The following is a 17,793-nucleotide window of genomic DNA, read 5'->3' as shown; positions in this document are numbered from 1 at the left end:
GGGGATGGGAGGGCTGCCCAGGACCCTGCTGCCTGCAGACCCTGCCTGCCTTCCTGAGGGCAGGGGGCCTTCCCGCCCCGACTGTGAGAACAGGGGACAGGGAGTCATCCTGTAGACTGAGGGACACATGTTTTGCATATATGTCCTTTCATAGCTGCTGCCAAGTGGAGCCCTCTGATCCCAAACCCTGGCCTCTCCACAAGGGGAGGACCCTGGGAAAGGGCCCAGGTGGGCTGAGCAGAGGGACAGGTGGGGGAGGAGCTGCCCTGGCTCGGGTCATGGCTGCACAACCCGCGTCCCTGACCCCTGGCACTCTGCCCATTGATCCCAGAGGAGCCAGGTCTTGAGGACGCCGAGTTGTCTGGCTCTGAGACTCACCCAGATGGTGGCTGGTGGCCTCTACCTCCTGAATGAGCAGGTGTCTGGCTCCTGCAGGGATCTCAAACATCTTGATGTAACCTTTTTTTGATGAGGAAAGACACAGCAAACTGAGAAGGGAAGGGGCTGCTCAAATTCGCACAATGCAAGGAGGGGCCTCGCTCTTGAAGGCAGTTCCTTTGGGGGCTCTCCCAGGACCCTGGTATTTCTCAGGCTTTGAGCACCCACCTGAGAGGGGCCACCAGGAAAGCTGCTGCCTCCGGGCTAGTCTCTAAGGCCCAACCCGGGCATCCTCATGTACTGGCATTCTCCAATCTGACCCCTGTGACCCCGGCCCCCACTCTCCTCTTCCCCACCCACCCTGGCACCCAGCTGGGGCTGTCACCCTCACTGTCACAGACCTCTCCCCCTCCCCAGAATAGTCACGACCCGGACAGCCCCAGGATGAGCCAGGCCCGCAGCTGTCCGGGTATGAGCTGCTGCAGGCATCCAGGCTCCAGGGTGGAGGGCAGGGACTCACTCACCATGCTTCTTGGGTGACCGTGTGAACGTGCCCTTGACCACTTTGCAGTGGCTGTTGTCCCCTCCGCACACGCCACACTTGTCTTCCTGCTTGCTGGAGCCGATCACACCGTCACAGCCCACCTTCTGTTGGGGGAGGAGGCAGTGAGCACTTGAGACGTCCAGCTAGTAGAGTCAGGGTCATACTATGTTGCCCCCAGTCTCGAACACCTGGCCTCAAGCGATCCTCCTGCCTTGGCCTCCCAAAGCATTGGGATTACAGGCGTGAACCACCTCGCCTGGCGTCATCTTTTATTCTCTCCAAAATCAGAGTGCGTCTAGTCATCAGTTAAATGGACCTCGCCTGCCACCTGCAGCAGCGTCTCGACCTGGCAGCTTCTGTCTGGGCCCCTGTGCATGTGGCTGGTCTTGGGCAGGGGACTCATCGAGGCCCAGGCAAGCACCGTCCCTGGCTTCATGAACATTTATGTTTGGCAAGCAGGAGATGCTGTTTATTTTTACTTATTTTTGAGATGGAATCTTGCTCTGTCGCCTAGGCTGGAGTACAATGGTGCAATCTCAGCTCACTGCAACCTCTGCCTCCTGGTTCAAGCAATTCTTCTGCCTCAGCCTCCCGAGTAGCTGGGATTACAGGTGCCCACCACCATGCCTGGCTAATTTTTTTTGTATTTTTAGTACAACAGGGTTTCACCATGTTGGCCAGACTGGTCTTGAACTCCTGACCTCAGGTGATCCACCCTCCTTGGCCTCCCAAAGTGTTGGGATTACAGGCGTGAGCCACCGCGCCCAGCCAAGTTTTGATATTCTTTAATAGACAGAATCCAGTTGGATATTATTTTTTGACCCGGTATTAGGTTCCCCATGAATATTTATGTTTTCTAATTATGCAAAATTGAGCAACCTGCTATTACCTGTCAAAATCAACGTTAATAAAATATTTACCTATTATTCTTTTTTTTTTTTTTTTTTGAGACGGGGTCTTGCTCTGTCGCCTAAGCTGGAGTCAGTGGTGCAATCTTGGCTCACTGCAGCCTCCGCCTCGTAGGTTCAAGTGAGTCTCCCACCTGAGCCTCCCGGGTAGCTGGGACTACAGGCATGTGCCACCATGCCCGGCTAATTTTTTTTTTTTTTTGTATTTTTAGTAGAGACGGGGTTTCACCATGTTGGTCAGGCTAGTCTCGAACCCCAGACCTCAAATAATCTGCCCGCCTCGGCCTCCCAAAGTGCTGGGATTACAGGCGTGAGCCACCGTGCCCAGCCCCTATCCTTCTTTAATATCAATGTCAGGAGTGAAGTGATAGCCACACCCACGGAGATAGTGAATTAGTGATCTTCCCTCCCCGTTAGGTTTACAACCATGTTCACAGCTGCCATCTAAAGCTACTTGTACTACAACTGTTTCTCATGCTTGCTGCCTGTATTAATTATGTTTTTGTTTTTCAAAATTTCCTGTCTTGATATTTTGACATCTTAAAAATCTTCCTGTCTGGGGAGAGACTACACCTCCCAGGGCTACCCAGTTCTAAGGGGCAGCAAAGCACTGGGTGGGGGACACACCTTCCATATGCAAACCAGCCAGTCCTCAGTCTATACCCCAAGCACCTCCTTTATCCAGGCTTCACATACCAAACCAAGATTCCTTCACCCTACCTCATCCCACGGTTGGGTACCAGGCAACTGGGGACCACCCTAAACTCCAGAGCCCACTGGAATGATTCAAACTGGCCATTCCTGAGCTGTTCCCCTTGCACTGCCCTGCCTTCCTGAGGAGGCCTTTCAGTGACACTGGCCTCCCCACGTCCTCACTGGGTCACCTCCCTAAGTTAAAATCCCAAGGGTACAGAGCAGACACCACCTGTTCTTGTTTTGGAGTATGTGGTGTCACCATCTCTGAGCCAGCTGTATAGCCCAGGCTCCCTGCCAGGCTCTGGCTGATCTGGCTGATCCGGCTGAGCCAGCCTCCCCGCCCTGCCGAAGTCACAGGAGCAAATGCAGAGCAGCCCTTGAGCACCCTCCCGGCTCCAGCTCCCGGCTCCAGCCCCCAGCTCCCAGCCTCTAGTCCCCAGCCGCTGCCCCTGCGCCCACTCCCCTAGAGGTGCCTTCCTGCCAACGCTGCTATTTCTCAGGAAGGTCAAGCCAGAGTCAGCCTCCACGACTCCTGCAGTCAGTTCTGTCTACACAAGCCCTAAGCAGAGGCTTCCAGTTGTTTTCAGGGGAGCCTGGCAGAGACAAGTCTATGTTCACGTCACTGTCACATGCTACGGTGACACGACTGTTTTTCCTGACAGCCAAAGATTGAAGCCAAAGGCATCATAATAAAAGAAAACAGAGGAGGGCATTTCTACAAAGCACCAAACCAGTGACGCTCACAGTGGCCACCCAGATCCAGCAAGAAGCTGCCCAGTGCCCTGCAGGGTGCAAGGATGGGGCCTGCTTCACAAGGGTCCCCTGTAGGTCATGTGCATTGGAAATCACCTGGGATGCTCCTAAAAATTCATGCTCCCAGGCCACCGCCACACTGACCTGTGGAATCAGGATGTCTGAGGCGGAGTCCAAACTCTCCAGGGGAATCCTAGGCATACTCAAGTCTGAGGCTCCCAGCACCGGGGGGGTAAACGGACATTCGCTAAGAGCCTGCCCTGGTCCGGGCGTTGTTTCTGACACTTCGTGTGCTTCACCTCACGCATCTTCCCAGTACCCCGAAAAGGGGGAGGTCAGTACCCAGGAAGCTGAGACTTGACACGGTAGCCCCCGTGCCGGCCTCTGTGTACTCACCCTGCAGTCCCCGCGCACACAGAGGCTGAAGGCGTCCTTGTAGGAGCAGCGCGTCCCGTCATGCACCATGCGCTTCATGGACACCACCTCCCCGGTCTCCCTGGACTCGCAGTACAGGTGGCATCTCTCCTTGGCTGGAAGGGAAGCAGCTGGGGGTCTGCAAGGAGCCCTGATGGCTTCCCCATGTATGTGCAAAGGAGGCACCATGCAGGAGAAATTTACACAAGGGTATTTAGCACTCACCTGCCCCCATGTGGTCCGCCTTCCAGGGCAGACAGAGAGGGAAAGGGTGGGGTAGGGGAGACAGCAGCCCCCTTCCTGTCTCTGTGTCTCCTGAGCCTTTGACCCTGGTGGTTGTGGACTTCGGAAGAGCTTTTCCCAACCAAGCCAGCCAGGCTGTTGGTGCAGCCCGGCTCTCACATCCCCGAGGCCCCGCTTGGAGACCCCTGAGGCTGCAAACAGCTGTTTGCTGGGTCGCGATCTAAAGAACCCTTTTCAGGCCGAGCAAGATGGCTCACGCCTGTAATCCCAGCACTTTGGGAGGCAGAGGCAGGCGGATCACTTGAGGTCAGGAGTTCCAGACCAGCCTGGCCAACATGGTGAAACCCGTCTCTACTAAAAATACAAAAATTAGCTGGCTGTGGTGGCTGGCACCTGTAATCTCAGATACTTGGGAAGCTAAGGCAGGAGAATTGCTTGAACCCGGGAGGCCGAGCTTGCAGTGAGCCAAGACTGCGCCACTGCACACTGCACTCCAGCCTGGGTGAAAGAGCAAGACTCCATCTCAAAAAAAAAAAAAAAAAAAAAAAAAAGCCAGGTGCGGTGGCTCACGCCTGTAATCCCAGCACTTTGGGAGGCCGAGGCAGGCGGATCACGAGGTCAGGAGATGGAGACCATCCTGGCTAACAGTGAAACCCCATCTCTACTAAAAATGCAAAAATTGAGCTGGGTCTCGTGGTGGGCGCCTGTAGTCCCAGCTACTCAAGAGGCTGAGGCAGGAGAATAGCTTGAACCCAGGAAGCAGGAGGTTGCAGTGAGCTGAGATTGCGCCACTGCACTCCAGCCTGGGCAACAGAGTGAGACTCTGTCTCAAAAAAAAAAAAAAGTAAATAAAGACTCCTTTTCAGTCAATCTCTGAAATCCAGAATGAGGCCAGCCTACCTCGATTCAGACTCAGGTTCCTGGAACCTTCCCTTCTCAGCCTTTATCTCAGAGGCAACTAAAATGCTGGGCCCCCAGACTGTAGCCTCCGCCAGAGGGGGACCCCACCTGCTGTCACCTCCAACCCTGCATTGGCCCACATGGGGCAGCAGGCGCTGGGCTCGGGTGACAGCCATGGAGGAGAAACAGGGACTGTATGTTTACAGTCCGTCCCAGGAGGGTCCCCAGCTGCCACACAAGCACTGCCATGCCCAAGGCCACCAGACTCCTCAGGTCCCTGAGCCAATAAATGCCTTCTAGTGCTGAAACTGGTTGGAGTCAACTCTCTGACACTCACAACTGAGAGTCCCGACTAACAGAGAAGGTCAGAGGTCACCAGATTCCTTGGCAGGGTCAGCCCCGGCCTCAGCCCTGAGCTGACCACACAGCTCAAGCCTTGTCCACCCATGGTGGACTGCAGGAGCCCGGCCCCTGCCGAGCCCGCAGCCCAGCCACCTCTTCTGTGTCCTCAGCTACTCCGGGTGTTCTGGCTGCTCTGGGATTGCAGCCCTGCTAGGAACTTCAATGCCCCACCCAGGAGTGGGCCAGGGCAGCCACACCAGCCACAGTGGGCTCTCCTGCCAGCCCAGGGTCGCGGCAGCCTTGCCCCATGCAGGATCAGAGGCACAAGCCCCCATGTGCCCACCCTAGGACCTGCCTGCTGAGCCCCCACTGCTGCCTCCCAGAAGGGCGGGCTCACCATCCCGGTGCTCGTGGGGCAGCCAGTGGTGCTGGGCGTCGCCGTGCTCGAAGTACAGGTCCCACTGGCGGCACTGCTCCTCGCGGAAGTCAGCTAGGGAGTCGGGGCAGTCCTGGCGGCTGCAGAGCTGGAAGTCGTAGGCAAGGCCCGAGCAGGTGCGGCCCCCGTTGGCCGGGCTGGAGGAGAAAGCAAAGCCTTGCTGCTCGGTGCCATCGGAAAGAGGCAGCACCCGTGTGCCACTTGTGAGATCTTTTTAGGGGGGATCCCTGAGTCTCAGGTGTCGGGGGGGCAGCTCTGCTGAGCAAAGGGATCTTGCCCTGCCATGTCCCAGCTGTAAGACCTGGGCAGTTCCCCAGCCTGTCAGGCCTCAGAGTGAAGCTCTTGAAAGGATAGGAAAGGATGGCCACAACCTCCCTCCTGGGGCTCCTGTGCGGAGGCAGCATCTGCTCACACCCCCTCCCCAGCACTGATGCCTGGGCTTGGAAATGAACAGGGAGCTGTGATTGGGGGTTTAGGTTTTGTGTTCCCCACAGGGCGACAACCCCAGCATGGCAGGAGATGAGTGAGTCTCCTCTGCAGCTGGCCCTGGGCACCGAGCCTGGCCCAGAAAGAGGCATGCTGAGGCCCCAGGGTCCCGGTGCTGCAGTTCTTAGCAAGTGTCTGGCACGAGGCAGACGTACCACAGCCTCCGGGTTTTCTCCCTGCGGAGAAGGCGGGCTGCGTTTCTGTAACGTCTTTGCTTCACTGGGAACAGCACCAACCCACGCACTGCCTCTTGAGGTTCTAAATGCCCAGCAATCTCTTCCCGAGTCTGGCGTAAAAGCCCCAGGGGTGCTTGAGGAGGGGCCACAGGGCTCCCTGTCTGCTCCTGGCCGGGAGGGCAGCCTGGAGCCTGGGGCAGGAGGACAGCAGGGGTAGGAGAGGGCTCCATGCACACGCGTGTTCACACGTGCTGCTGAGGGAGGCTGTCTTACTGCAGGATCCCTCCCCAGAGCCGTGACTGCTGTCCCTCTCTGGCTCCCCAGGGTCCAGTTCAGGCCTGGCCAGAGCAAGCAGAGCAGCCCGAGTGAACAGGACCCAGGAGCGGCTGCAGAGGCTGGAGCCCAGCAGCTGGGACGCACCGGAGCCCTGCCCGCCAGCTGGTAACTGGGCCCGGCTGTGCATCTGTGATGCCCAACTTGGAGGCTGGAAATCTGTCTTGTTTGTTTTTCTAATGTGAAATTACAGACTGTCAATATTTTCAGGCAAATCAAAATCTTTAAAACACCAGACAGGCCAAAAAGGAAAGACGGAAGCTCTGTGTGTCTAAGCAGCCACAGGGCCTGCGACGTAAGGGCCCGCTGGGCAGGTGGGAGACAGGAGTAATGCTGATGTTTGTGGAGGGTTCTCCCTCCACCCCAGCCCCCCGGGACACTGCCTGGGTGAGGCCAGGGCTAGCGTTCAGGCAGGAGGAGACAGGCAGTGGAGGAGGGAGAGGAGGGTGTGGATAAGAAAGTGGCTATGGGCTGAGGAGGCAGCATGGGCCCGGGAGATATTTACGGGGTGTGTGGGGTGAGGTGGGAGGAATGAGAAGGGGCAGGAGGACAGCACAGGGCATGGGGCCTGCGTGGCGGGCGGGGTTGAGGTGTATCTGAGCATGGGGATGCAGCTGGCATGGTCCGGCTCCACAGGCTGTCCCTCCCCTGGGCAGCCAGACACTGATGACACGTCCCGACCCTGCCCTCACCTGGCTGCAAATAGCTGCCCAGGTGCTAGCATCCGGGGGGGCTGACAGACCACCCCTGCTTACCCCCATTTCCCCAGCTCGGTCCCACCTCCTCTCCTCCATGCCCGTGGCCGGGAGAGACAGAGTAAACCTGTTAGAGTGGGCTGCAGGCAGGTGGGCTGTGGGCCCAGGCCAGGGGAAGGGGTAAGAGGCAGAGCTAAGTGTTCCCTGAGCCGTCACCCCCTCCCAGGTAGGGTGAGGCAGGCGGGGCAGCCTGCTCTGAACCTCTCCAGAACTGGCGTGCAGCCACAGGGCCCTCCAGGACAGGGCTGGCTGGAGAGGGTCTCCTGGACCCTCAGCTGCCACTCAGGAAGGCCAGGGGAACATGGGGCCAACTCACTGTGGGTTGTCGCACTGGCGGGTCCTGAACTTCACGCCCGTGCCGCAGGTACGTGAGCAGGAACCGAACGGACTCCAAGCGCCCCAGTGGCCGTCCCGCTTGAGGATGTCAGGCGTCAGCCAGATGCAGTGTCCTTTAAAACAATGCTGAAAGACAGGAAGCCAGTCCCTCCACTCACCCTCACACCGGGCCGTGGGGACAGTCCTGCGCTCTGCAGCCTGCAGTGTCTGGGACACGTCCTGGCCCCACTCTGGGGCACAGGGGGAGCTCACCCTCCTCGCCCCTAGATGCTCAGAGCCCCTGGAAGACAGGCCTCATCGGCCAGAGGCAGTAAGAGGCACAGTGAGGGGCTGGCCCGCCCTGCCTCCTGCTGCCTTCCAGCAGCTCTGTGTCTCCTCAGCCGCAACCTGCACCACACCACGTCGCCAGGATAGATGCCTCCTGGGTGCCCACACACAGCCCGTTTATAAAGATGCCACTGGCGTATCAGGCCAGTGACTGCAAGACGTACAAGGATTATTTAAGCAAAAAAGGCACTTTAGAGGAAAATACTATGGAAAAAAGGGACAAGTAATATCCGACATGGTAAAAACCGGGAATCAAGTTCAACGCTGGCATGTAGGAAAAACGATTCCACATCTTAATCTGATCACAGTGCTCTCATTCCTCCAGGGGGAGGAAGCGTCCACAGTTTAGGGACCCACTTTAAGAAAAAGATCGCAAAATTAAAGAATTAAATTAGGTGCAAAATGGATTATTGACTTGAAATGAGAAAACATATCACACGAAAACGTTTTAAAACTGACAATGACCACAAACAACCAAAAAACAGAGCACAATGATTTCTAATACACTGACCGACAGGACTTTTCCTTCAGTTCTGACTGCATACGCTTTTTTTTTTTTTTTTTTTTTTTTTTTGAGACAGAGTCTCACTCCGTCCCCCAGGTTGGAGTGCAATGATGATCTTGGCTCACTGCAACCTCCATCTCCTGAGTTCAAGCGATTCTCTTGCCTCAGCCTCCCGAGTAGCTGGGATTACAGGTGTTCACCACCACACCCAGCTAATTTTTGCATTTTTTTTTTTTTTTTTTAGTAGACACAGGGTTTCGCCATGTTGGCCAGGCTGGTCTCAAACTCCTGACCTCAGGTGATCCACCCACCTCAGCCTCCCAAAGTGCTAGGATTACAGGCGTGAGCCACCGCACCCGGCCGACTGCATACTCTTTAACCCTTCTTTGTATGACCTAATTTTGCAGCACTGTTTCCACAAAGAGAACAGAAAGAGAATGCAGCCATTCCTTAGCAAACTCTTCTCAGCAAACCATTCCTCAGCAAATTCTTTCTGTAAAAGGGCCAGAGAGTAACTATTGTAGACTTTGCAGGCTATATAATCTCTGTTGCAATTAATCAATTCTGCCATCAGAGCTTGAAAGCAGCTATAGACGACCTATAAATGAATGGACATGGCTGTGTTCCAATAAAACTTTATTTACAAAAACAGGCAGCAAACAGAAACTTTGAACAGAGTCTCTGTTACCCAGGCTGGAGTGCAGTGGCATGATCTCAGCTCACTGCAACCTCCACCTCCCGGGTTCAAGAGATTCTCCTGTCTCAGCCTCCCAAGTAGCTGGGAATCACAGGATGTACCACCACGCCCGGCTAATTTTTGTATTTTTAATAGAGACAGGGTTTCACCATGTTGGCCAGGTGACCAACCTGTGTAACTAGCAAAGTTAGAGCAGCTAGCACTAACTTTGCTAGTTACACGTTGAATGGAAGTATAAGGAGGTTGGTGAACCCTCTCCGCAGTAACTGATGAAAATTAGTTTTTAAAAAGCAGCCATTTAAAGTCTCTGGAAATTGTCCTAAGGTCTATACAACAAATGAAGAAGCATTTTTTTTTTTTTTCAAGAAAATCTATTAAATCTTGGTAAGAAAAGCAAAAGTCTATGGCATTCGAGCCACAGCCCTCCCCCATTCCTGCCCTAGCTCAGTGTGACAGAAGCTTTACTGCCAAGAAGACGGGGCTGCCTCTACTCCAAGCTCCAGGTCTGAGGCTAGAGTTTCATATTGAGAAACCCAGGCCCCACTCATAGGGCAGAAGCTCTGCCCTAGGTACTCCAGGCCAAGAATAGTGGACCTGATAGTCCCCCCACAGATTGCTTGTAGGGTAGAGGTTCCACGCTGAAAGGGGCAAGCCCAGAAAACTAGTGGCCACCATTCCCATCTAGTGAGCAGTCTGTAGGCCAGGAACGACCTTGCTCCTAGCTCTGGCGCAGTGGTGCAGGGGCCTGCCCAGAGGGAGAGTCAGAACAGAGGGCTTCATAGCTCTCCCTAAGGGGACTGACTTTGATCTGAAACAGAGCGTGGAGGATGTTCACGTCTAAGGGCACTGTCAAAAACAACAGGGGTCTTAGCAGTGAGCAATTAAGAGGAGGCCAGTGGTCTCTAATAGCAACAAACAAAATGTTAAACCAGCTACACGTTGAGTATCCCTTATCTGAAATGCTCGGAACCAGAAGCGTTTGGAACCAGAAGTGTTTCGGATTTCAGATTTTCAGATTAACGATGCTCAACCTATAGAAGTTAAACAGACAGAACCAGGGACAAAGACAGCTAAGAGCCCTCCTGAAGGTCTGAATACACTCTGCCCTGTGAAAGGTCTAGAATTTAACTAGATCATGTTATAGAGCAAGCTATATACCCCAGGACATTGTCAAAAACAATACAGCAATCAGTCGCACTAGCAGTTAGTAGCAGCTAGCAGTTAGTGAAGGCTAACAGTTGGGTGTGATAGCAATACAGGCAGAATGACCAGAAACTTAATGGAAAGATCTGGGAAAGAGATAGTCAAAGAGAGCCTGGCTAATGCCACTGTCCCAGGGGGTTAGGGGCAGGGGTGCAGTCAGGGTGACTGTGCATATGACCAAGGCTGTGACCTCTGGGGAGCAGTATCAGTGGCCGCACACTGCAGGGGAAATAAGCTTCATTGAAACAGCAGGACCAGGGCACTAAAATCAACAAGCAAACAGTAGCAGCAAGGCCCAGGGGGATCATTATCTGCAGTTTCTTCAATGTATTATCTAAAGTTTCCAGTTTTCAAGGAAACTTTCTGAGCCACGAAAAGAAACAGGAAAGTGTGACCCATACACAGGAAATTAAGCAGGTGACAGAAGCTATCTCTGAGGAGGCCCAGATGTCTGACTCAGCAGATACAGATTTCAAAGCAGCTATAATAAATGTATTTAAAGAACAAAAGGAAATCATGTCTAAAGAACTAAAGGAGACTACAGGAATGACATGTCACCAAATGGAGAATCTCAGTAAAGAGACAGAAATTATAAAAAGAACTGAATAGAGGCCGAGTGCAGTGGCTCACACCTGTAATCCCAGCACTTTGGGAGGCCGAGGTGGGCAGATCATCTGAGGTCAGGAGTTCGAGACCAGCCTGGCCAACATGGTGAAACCCTGTCTCTATTGAAAATACAAAAATTAGCCGGGCGTGGTGGTACATCCTGTGATTCCCAGCTACTTGGGAGGCTGAGACAGGAGAATCTCTTGAACCCGGGAGGTGGAGGCTGCAGTGAGCTGAGATCGTGCCACTGCACTGCAGCCTGGGTAACAGAGACTCTGTCTTGAAAAAAAAAAAAAAAAAAGAACTAAATAGAAATTCTGGAGTTGAATAGTACAAAAACTTAAAAGATAAATTAATTAGCTGGCTCAATGGTAGATTTGAGCTAGCAGAAGATGCAATCAGTGAACTTGAGTATAGATTAATCAAAACAGTGCAATCTAAACAGCAGAGAGAAAAAAATGAAGAAAAATGAACAAAGCCTCTGAAAAACACGGAAGCCCATTAAGTACAATAAAAAATGCATAGTAGAAGTACCAGAAGAAGACACAGAGAAAGAAGGAGAAAATATTTTTAAAAGAAGGCTGAAAACATCCAAAATGTGATGAAAAACATTAACTGACACATCTAAGAAATGCAATTAAATTCAAATGGGGGTAAATGCAAAGAGGTCCACACCCAGACACACCATAGTCAAAATGTTGAAATTAGACAAAGATGAGGAGAAAATACTGACTACTGAACGACTCACCATATACAGGGAAATCCCAATAAAATTAACAACTCATTTTTAATCAGAAATAATGAAGGCCAGAGGCAGTAGTGTCAACCAAGAAGATTTAATTCAGCAAAACTATCTCTCATAAATAAAAGTGAAATAAAGATATTGCCAGATAAACAAGGACGGAAAGAATTCATTGCTAGCAGACCTGCCATGTAAGAAACACTGAAGGAAGTTCTTCAGGCTGAGAGCAAGTAACACCAGAGAATAATTCAAATCCCCATGGAAACTGAAAAAAGCACTGGAAATGGACAAACTTCAGCAAAGATACAAACTACCAAAGCTGAATTAAGAAGGTATAGAAAATCTGAATAGACCTAAACAAGAGATTGAATGAGTAATACAAAAACTCCGCAAACAAATACCCAGGCCCAGATGGCTTCACTGGTGAATTCTACCAATTGGAATGTAAAGAAATCTAAACATTAAAAAAAATTAATATCAATCCTTCAGAAACTCTTCCAAAACACAGAAAAGGATTCCCAACACATTCCCTGAGGCTAGTATTACCCTGATACCCAAATCAGAAAAAGACATCACACAAAAAAACTACAGACCAATATCTCTTATGAGTATAAACATAAAAATTCTTAACAAAATACCAGCAAACGGAATCCAAGAGTGTATTCCAATACGGATGTCTTCCTTTCCAATACGGATGTCTTTTATTTCCTTTTCTTGCCTACTTGTCCTGGCTAGAACTTCCAGGACAATGTTGAATAGAAGTAGCATGAACAAACATCCTTGTCTTGTTAATGATCATAGGGGGCTATGGTTTGAGTGTTTGTGTCCCCTCCGAAATTAGAAGCTTGATTCCTAATGAGACAGTTTTAAGAGGTGGGGCCTTAAGGAGATCCTTAGGCCATGAGGGCTCCATCATTCTGGATGGGATTAGTGGCCTTATAAAAGCGCCAGAGGGAGCTAGCGAGGCCCCTTTTTGCCCTTTAGTCCCTTCTGACATGAGGACAAATAGCCATTAAGCACATGAAAAGCAACGGAATAGGATTTTTTTTTTTTTTTTGGTGACAATGAGCTTTTTGAAGTCAGTTATTTTTCTTGATTTCATTGCCCTTTTTTATTACTTTAGTTGCATATCCCATTAATTTTTATCTGAATTTTCTTTCCTTTCTTTAACAAATAAATTTGAAAATAATAAAAGAAGGTACTTTTTATACATATATGCCAATCAGAGTCTGTCATTTCTCCCTTATTTTATCAAAACATTCCGGAACCACTTTCAAAATGGCAGTTAAAACAGTATATTATCTTTATTTTCAGACAAAATGATCTTCTATATAGAAAATCCTAAAGAATTCCCTACAAAACTTAGAGCTAACAAACAAATTAAGTGAGGTTTCAGGAAACAAGACCAATACACAAAAAAATCAATTGCATTTCTATAAACTAATAATAAATGATTTAAAAGTGAAATTAAGAAAATAACTCCATTTACAATAGCATCAAAAAGAAGAAAAGAACCTTAGGAATAAATTGAACAAAAGAAATGCAAAACATGTCCACCAAAAATTACAATACATCATTGAAAGAAGTTAAAGTTCTAAGTAAATGGAAAGACATCTCAATGTTCATGGATCAGTGTTAAAATGGAAATACTTTCACATTGATCTACAGGTTCAACGTAATTCCTATCAAAATGCAGACTAGAATTTTGCAAAATTGAGAAGCTGCTCCTAAAATTCATATGGAAAGTCATAGGATGTAGAATAGCCAAAATAATACTGAAAAAAGAGCAAAGTGGGAAGACACTTCATCATTTCGAAGCTTACTATTAAACTACAGTAATCAAGACAGTGTATCCCTGGCATAAGGACAGACAAATATACTGATGGAATAGAATAAAGGCCTAGAACTAAACCTTTACATTTGATAAGTTAAACTGTGACAATTCAATGGAAAAGGAATAGCCTCTTCAACGAATGGTTCTGAGACAACTGGATATCCACATGCAAAAGAATGACGTTGGACCTCTTCCTCACACTTACACAAAAATTAACTCAAAAATGGATCACAGATATCAATAGAAGAGCTGAAACTCTGAGAGTAAAACATACGAGTAAATCTTCTTGACCTAAGTAATGGTTTCTCAAATACAACACCAAAGCACAAGTGATAAAAGTAAAAATAGATACATTAGACTTCATCAGAATTAAACACTTTTGCACCTCAATGACGCCATCACGAAAGTGAAAAGACAACCCACAGAATGGGAGGAAATATTTGCAGACCACTCACACTGCTGAGTGTGATAACAGACTTGTATCCAGAATAAATAAAAAAACTCTTAGGATTCAATAATAAAAATATAAATAACTCCATGAAAAAATAAGCAAAGGATCTAAATAGACATTTATACAAAAAATATATACAAATTGCCATTAAGCACATGAAAAGACGGTCATCATAGGTCACTAGGGAAATGCAAATCAAAACCCCAGTGAGATATATCACTTCACATGCACTAGGATTGGTATAACAAATACAATAACAAGTTTTGGGGAGGATATGGAGAAATCTGAAGCATCATTGCTAATTGGAATGTAAAACGGGCTGCTTTGGGAAACTGGCAGTTCCTCAAAATGTCAAACATGGAGTTACCATAAAATCCTATGACTCCGTTTCTAGGTCTACATCCAAGAAAAACGACACATGCGTGCAATACTTTGTACACGAATGTTCGTGCGGTATTTCCCATGATAGCTGAAAAGTGGAAACCACCCAAATGTCCATCAACTAATAAATGATGAATACCCACACAGTGGATTATTATTCAGCAACAGGAAGGAATGCAGTGCCGTTGCACAGTACAACAGAGATGAACCCTGTGAACACTATGCCAAGTGAAAGAGGCCAGGCGCAAAATGTCGCATGTTGTATGATTCCATTGATATGAAATGTCCAGAATTGGAAAATCTATAAAGACAGCAAGAGGATGAGTGGCTATGAGTGGCTATCTGGAGTTGGGCGAGAGTGGGATGGATTGGGGTGGCTACTAAGGGGTTTGGAACTTTTCGGAGTGACAAAAATGTTCCAACACTTGCTTGTTGTGATGGCTGTAAAACTCTATGAATACACTGAAAATCACTGAATTGTACGCTCTGTTTTATTTATTTATTTATTTTTGAGACAAAGTTTCGCTCTTGTTGCCCAGGCAGGAGTGAAGTGGCGAGATCTCAGCTCACTGCAACCTTCGCTTCCTGGATTCAAGGGACTCTCCTGCTTCAGCCTCCTGAGTAGTTGGGATTATAGGTGCCCACCACCAGGCCCGTCTAATTTTTTTGTATTTTTAGTAGAGACAGGGGTTCATCATGTTGGCCAGGCTGGTCTCGAACTCCTGACCTCAGGTGATCCCCCTGCCTCAGCGTCCCAAACTGCTGGGATTACAGGCGTGAGCCACGGCACCCGGCCTGTACACTTTAAAAAGTGAATTTAAATACAGATCTCACCTTATTAAAGCTGTTAGGGAAAAAAACCAACACCAACCAAACAGGTAGCAGACGGAGTTGGCCAGCACCTGCCCTGACATACTGAGGGAAATTCTTTCTTTTTAAAAAAATGATCAGTACTTTAAAGAAGTTATGGGTGATGCCATCTGAACATTTAGGATGATGAAATTTGGAGGAGGTGCTCTCTGGTTTCCGTCCTTGATGTGGTTTTCAGGGCATTTCAAGTTTTCTCTGTGGGAGCTTGACTTTAAGATACTCTTTGGATGAGCAACGCTCAGTAACAGTTGCTGTGGATGCCCTCACTGTAGTGGCAGCATTTGCAGCTCCCTGGCGTCTTTGATGTTGTCAACATTTCATGTCAAATCAGAAAGATGTCTGAACCATTTTCCTATGTGTTCATCAGATTCACTCTTCTTCATTAATGAGACTGTCAAACGCTCCAAGGCCTGTGAATTTCTTTGATATGTGTCTCTTCCTCCTAATGAACAACTGCTTTTAGTTTGATATAAAACCTTTCTTTTTTTGGTGACAATGAGCTTTTTGAAGTCAGAGTTATTTTTTTTTTATTTCCTTGCTCATTTTCTACTACTTTAGTTTCATATCCCATTAATTTTTATCTGAATTTTTTCCTTTCTAATAAATTAGAAAATGATAAAAGGTATATTTTATACATATATCCAAATCCAAGTCTGTCATTTCTTCCTTATGGTATCAAAACATTCCCAAGCCACTTTCAAAACGGAAGTGAAAATAGTGCATTCAGACGTAACCAGCATTTCTGCATCTCGCTTTCATTGCAGTTTCTCTTCTGTCTTTGAAATTTTTTAGAGCCCTTCATTTATTGTCATCCATACGTTGTGAGGCTAGGCCAACTTTTATTTATGTTTTATTTATTTTATTTTTTTGAGATGGAGTCTCACTCTGTCATCCAGGCTGGAGTGCAGTGGCGTGATCTTGACTCACTGCAACCTCCACCTCCCAGGTTCAAGTGATTCTCCTGCCTCAGCCTCCCCAGTAGCTGGGACTACAGGCGCCCGCCACCACGCCCGGCTAATTTTTGTATTTTTAGTAGAGATGGGATTTCACCATGTTGGCCAGGCTGGTCTCAAACTCCTGACCTCAAGTAATCCTCCCACCTTGGCCTCCCAAAGTGTCGGGATTACAGGTGTGAGCCACCACACCTGGCCTAAGCCAGCTTTTGAACAAGCAGACCATCCTGTTACACTTGGCCTTTCTAAAGAAATATCCATGTTGGATCTGTGTTTAAAGTACTCCATCTATAAAACAAACCTAAAGATAAAACAAAATACTGCCCATATGGAAGTAGTCACAACCTCCGGTACCGCTGAGGCACCTTTGTCTCCAAAGATCTGAGGGAAACGGCCAGCACACAGCCCATATTCTGCAATGACCCTAGGTGAGTTGGCACAGCAGTGTGGCGAGTATTTCTGGAAGCTACTATTACACCTGGACAGACACAATCATTTAACTCTACTTGTAAGAGACAGAATCATGGCAATAAGCCAAAAAAAATGCCCTCAATCCATTTTCTCTGTAGCCAAAGCAGCAAAATGTCCAAGGCCGTTCTAATGGCACCCACGGGAGGGGAAGTGTATCAGTGGCACCCACGGGAGGGGAAGTGTATCAGTGGCACCCACGGGAGGGGAAGTGTATCAGTGGCACCCACGGGAGGGGAAGTGTATCAGTGGCACCCACGGGAGGGGAAGTGTATCAGTGGCACCCACGGGAGGGGAAGTGTATCAGTGGCACCCACGGGAGGGGAAGTGTATCAGTGGCACCCACGGGAGGGGAAGTGTATCAATGAGAAGTAGGAATGAAAAGAGAATTGCTCTTAAGTATGGTTAAAATATCTTATTTTTGCAAAATTGACAAAAACGTGACCATGTGAACCCATGGCTTGGCCTCTCCTAGGGCCTTGGAAGGGACTCATGTAAGCAACAGGCCCTGAAGCATAAGCATCATGAGCTTCATGGTAAATCAACTTCTGCTTCCCTCTTGAAGCCCCTCCATGGCTCCCACTTGCAGCAGGACAAGCCCTGTGGCTGGCATCAAAGACTCAGTATGACTGGCCTCTACTTACCCCTCAGGGTCACCTTCCCCCAGCTCACCAGCACGCAGCGCTGACGGCTCTGAACAGACCCCACTCTCTTCCCTCCCTGCCCCTGTGCACTCCTTCATCTCCTCAACACACACCTGGTGCAGCAGACCCTGTGCTGTGCCACCCAGATCCCTCTTCAGGACCAAGTCGTTTATTCCTCAAGCTGTGGGGCATGTGGGCTGCTCATGGCTCACAGCCCCCAGACCAAAGTCATGTCCCTTTCGTGGGGACAGCCATAGCCAGTGACTGGTCAGGGTTGCGGTTCAAATGTCGCTTCAATTGGGCCAACTCTGAAAGGCTCCAGAGCTGCACGTGGCACTGGCCGAGCCCTCTGCTGAGGTCACATCCCTGTGCAGTGCCTTACTCTCCCCACGGTGCTGGCCCTGAGAGTGCG

The 17,793-nt window shown here is 49.3% G+C and overlaps 1 protein-coding gene across 1 annotated transcript in view; it reads right to left on the bottom strand.

The window, feature by feature from the left end:
- Positions 1 to 17,793, bottom strand: part of ADAMTS2 (ADAM metallopeptidase with thrombospondin type 1 motif 2) — a 237,914-nt gene that overhangs the window by 20,501 nt on the left and 199,620 nt on the right. Inside the window, exons 11-15 of the mRNA XM_055284998.2 lie at positions 7,681 to 7,826; positions 5,576 to 5,751; positions 3,676 to 3,809; positions 903 to 1,026; positions 379 to 459 (exon numbers count right to left, since the gene is read on the bottom strand). Coding sequence (XP_055140973.1) covers positions 379 to 459; positions 903 to 1,026; positions 3,676 to 3,809; positions 5,576 to 5,751; positions 7,681 to 7,826 — 661 coding nt within the window. The remainder of the gene's footprint in view (positions 1 to 378; positions 460 to 902; positions 1,027 to 3,675; positions 3,810 to 5,575; positions 5,752 to 7,680; positions 7,827 to 17,793) is intronic.

The sequence above is a fragment of the Symphalangus syndactylus genome, chromosome 7 (genome assembly GCF_028878055.3).
Source record: "Symphalangus syndactylus isolate Jambi chromosome 7, NHGRI_mSymSyn1-v2.1_pri, whole genome shotgun sequence".
Lineage (NCBI taxonomy): Eukaryota > Metazoa > Chordata > Mammalia > Primates > Hylobatidae > Symphalangus > Symphalangus syndactylus.
Note: the sequence above shows the minus strand (reverse complement) of the source record. Positions and strands in the feature narration are given on the sequence as shown.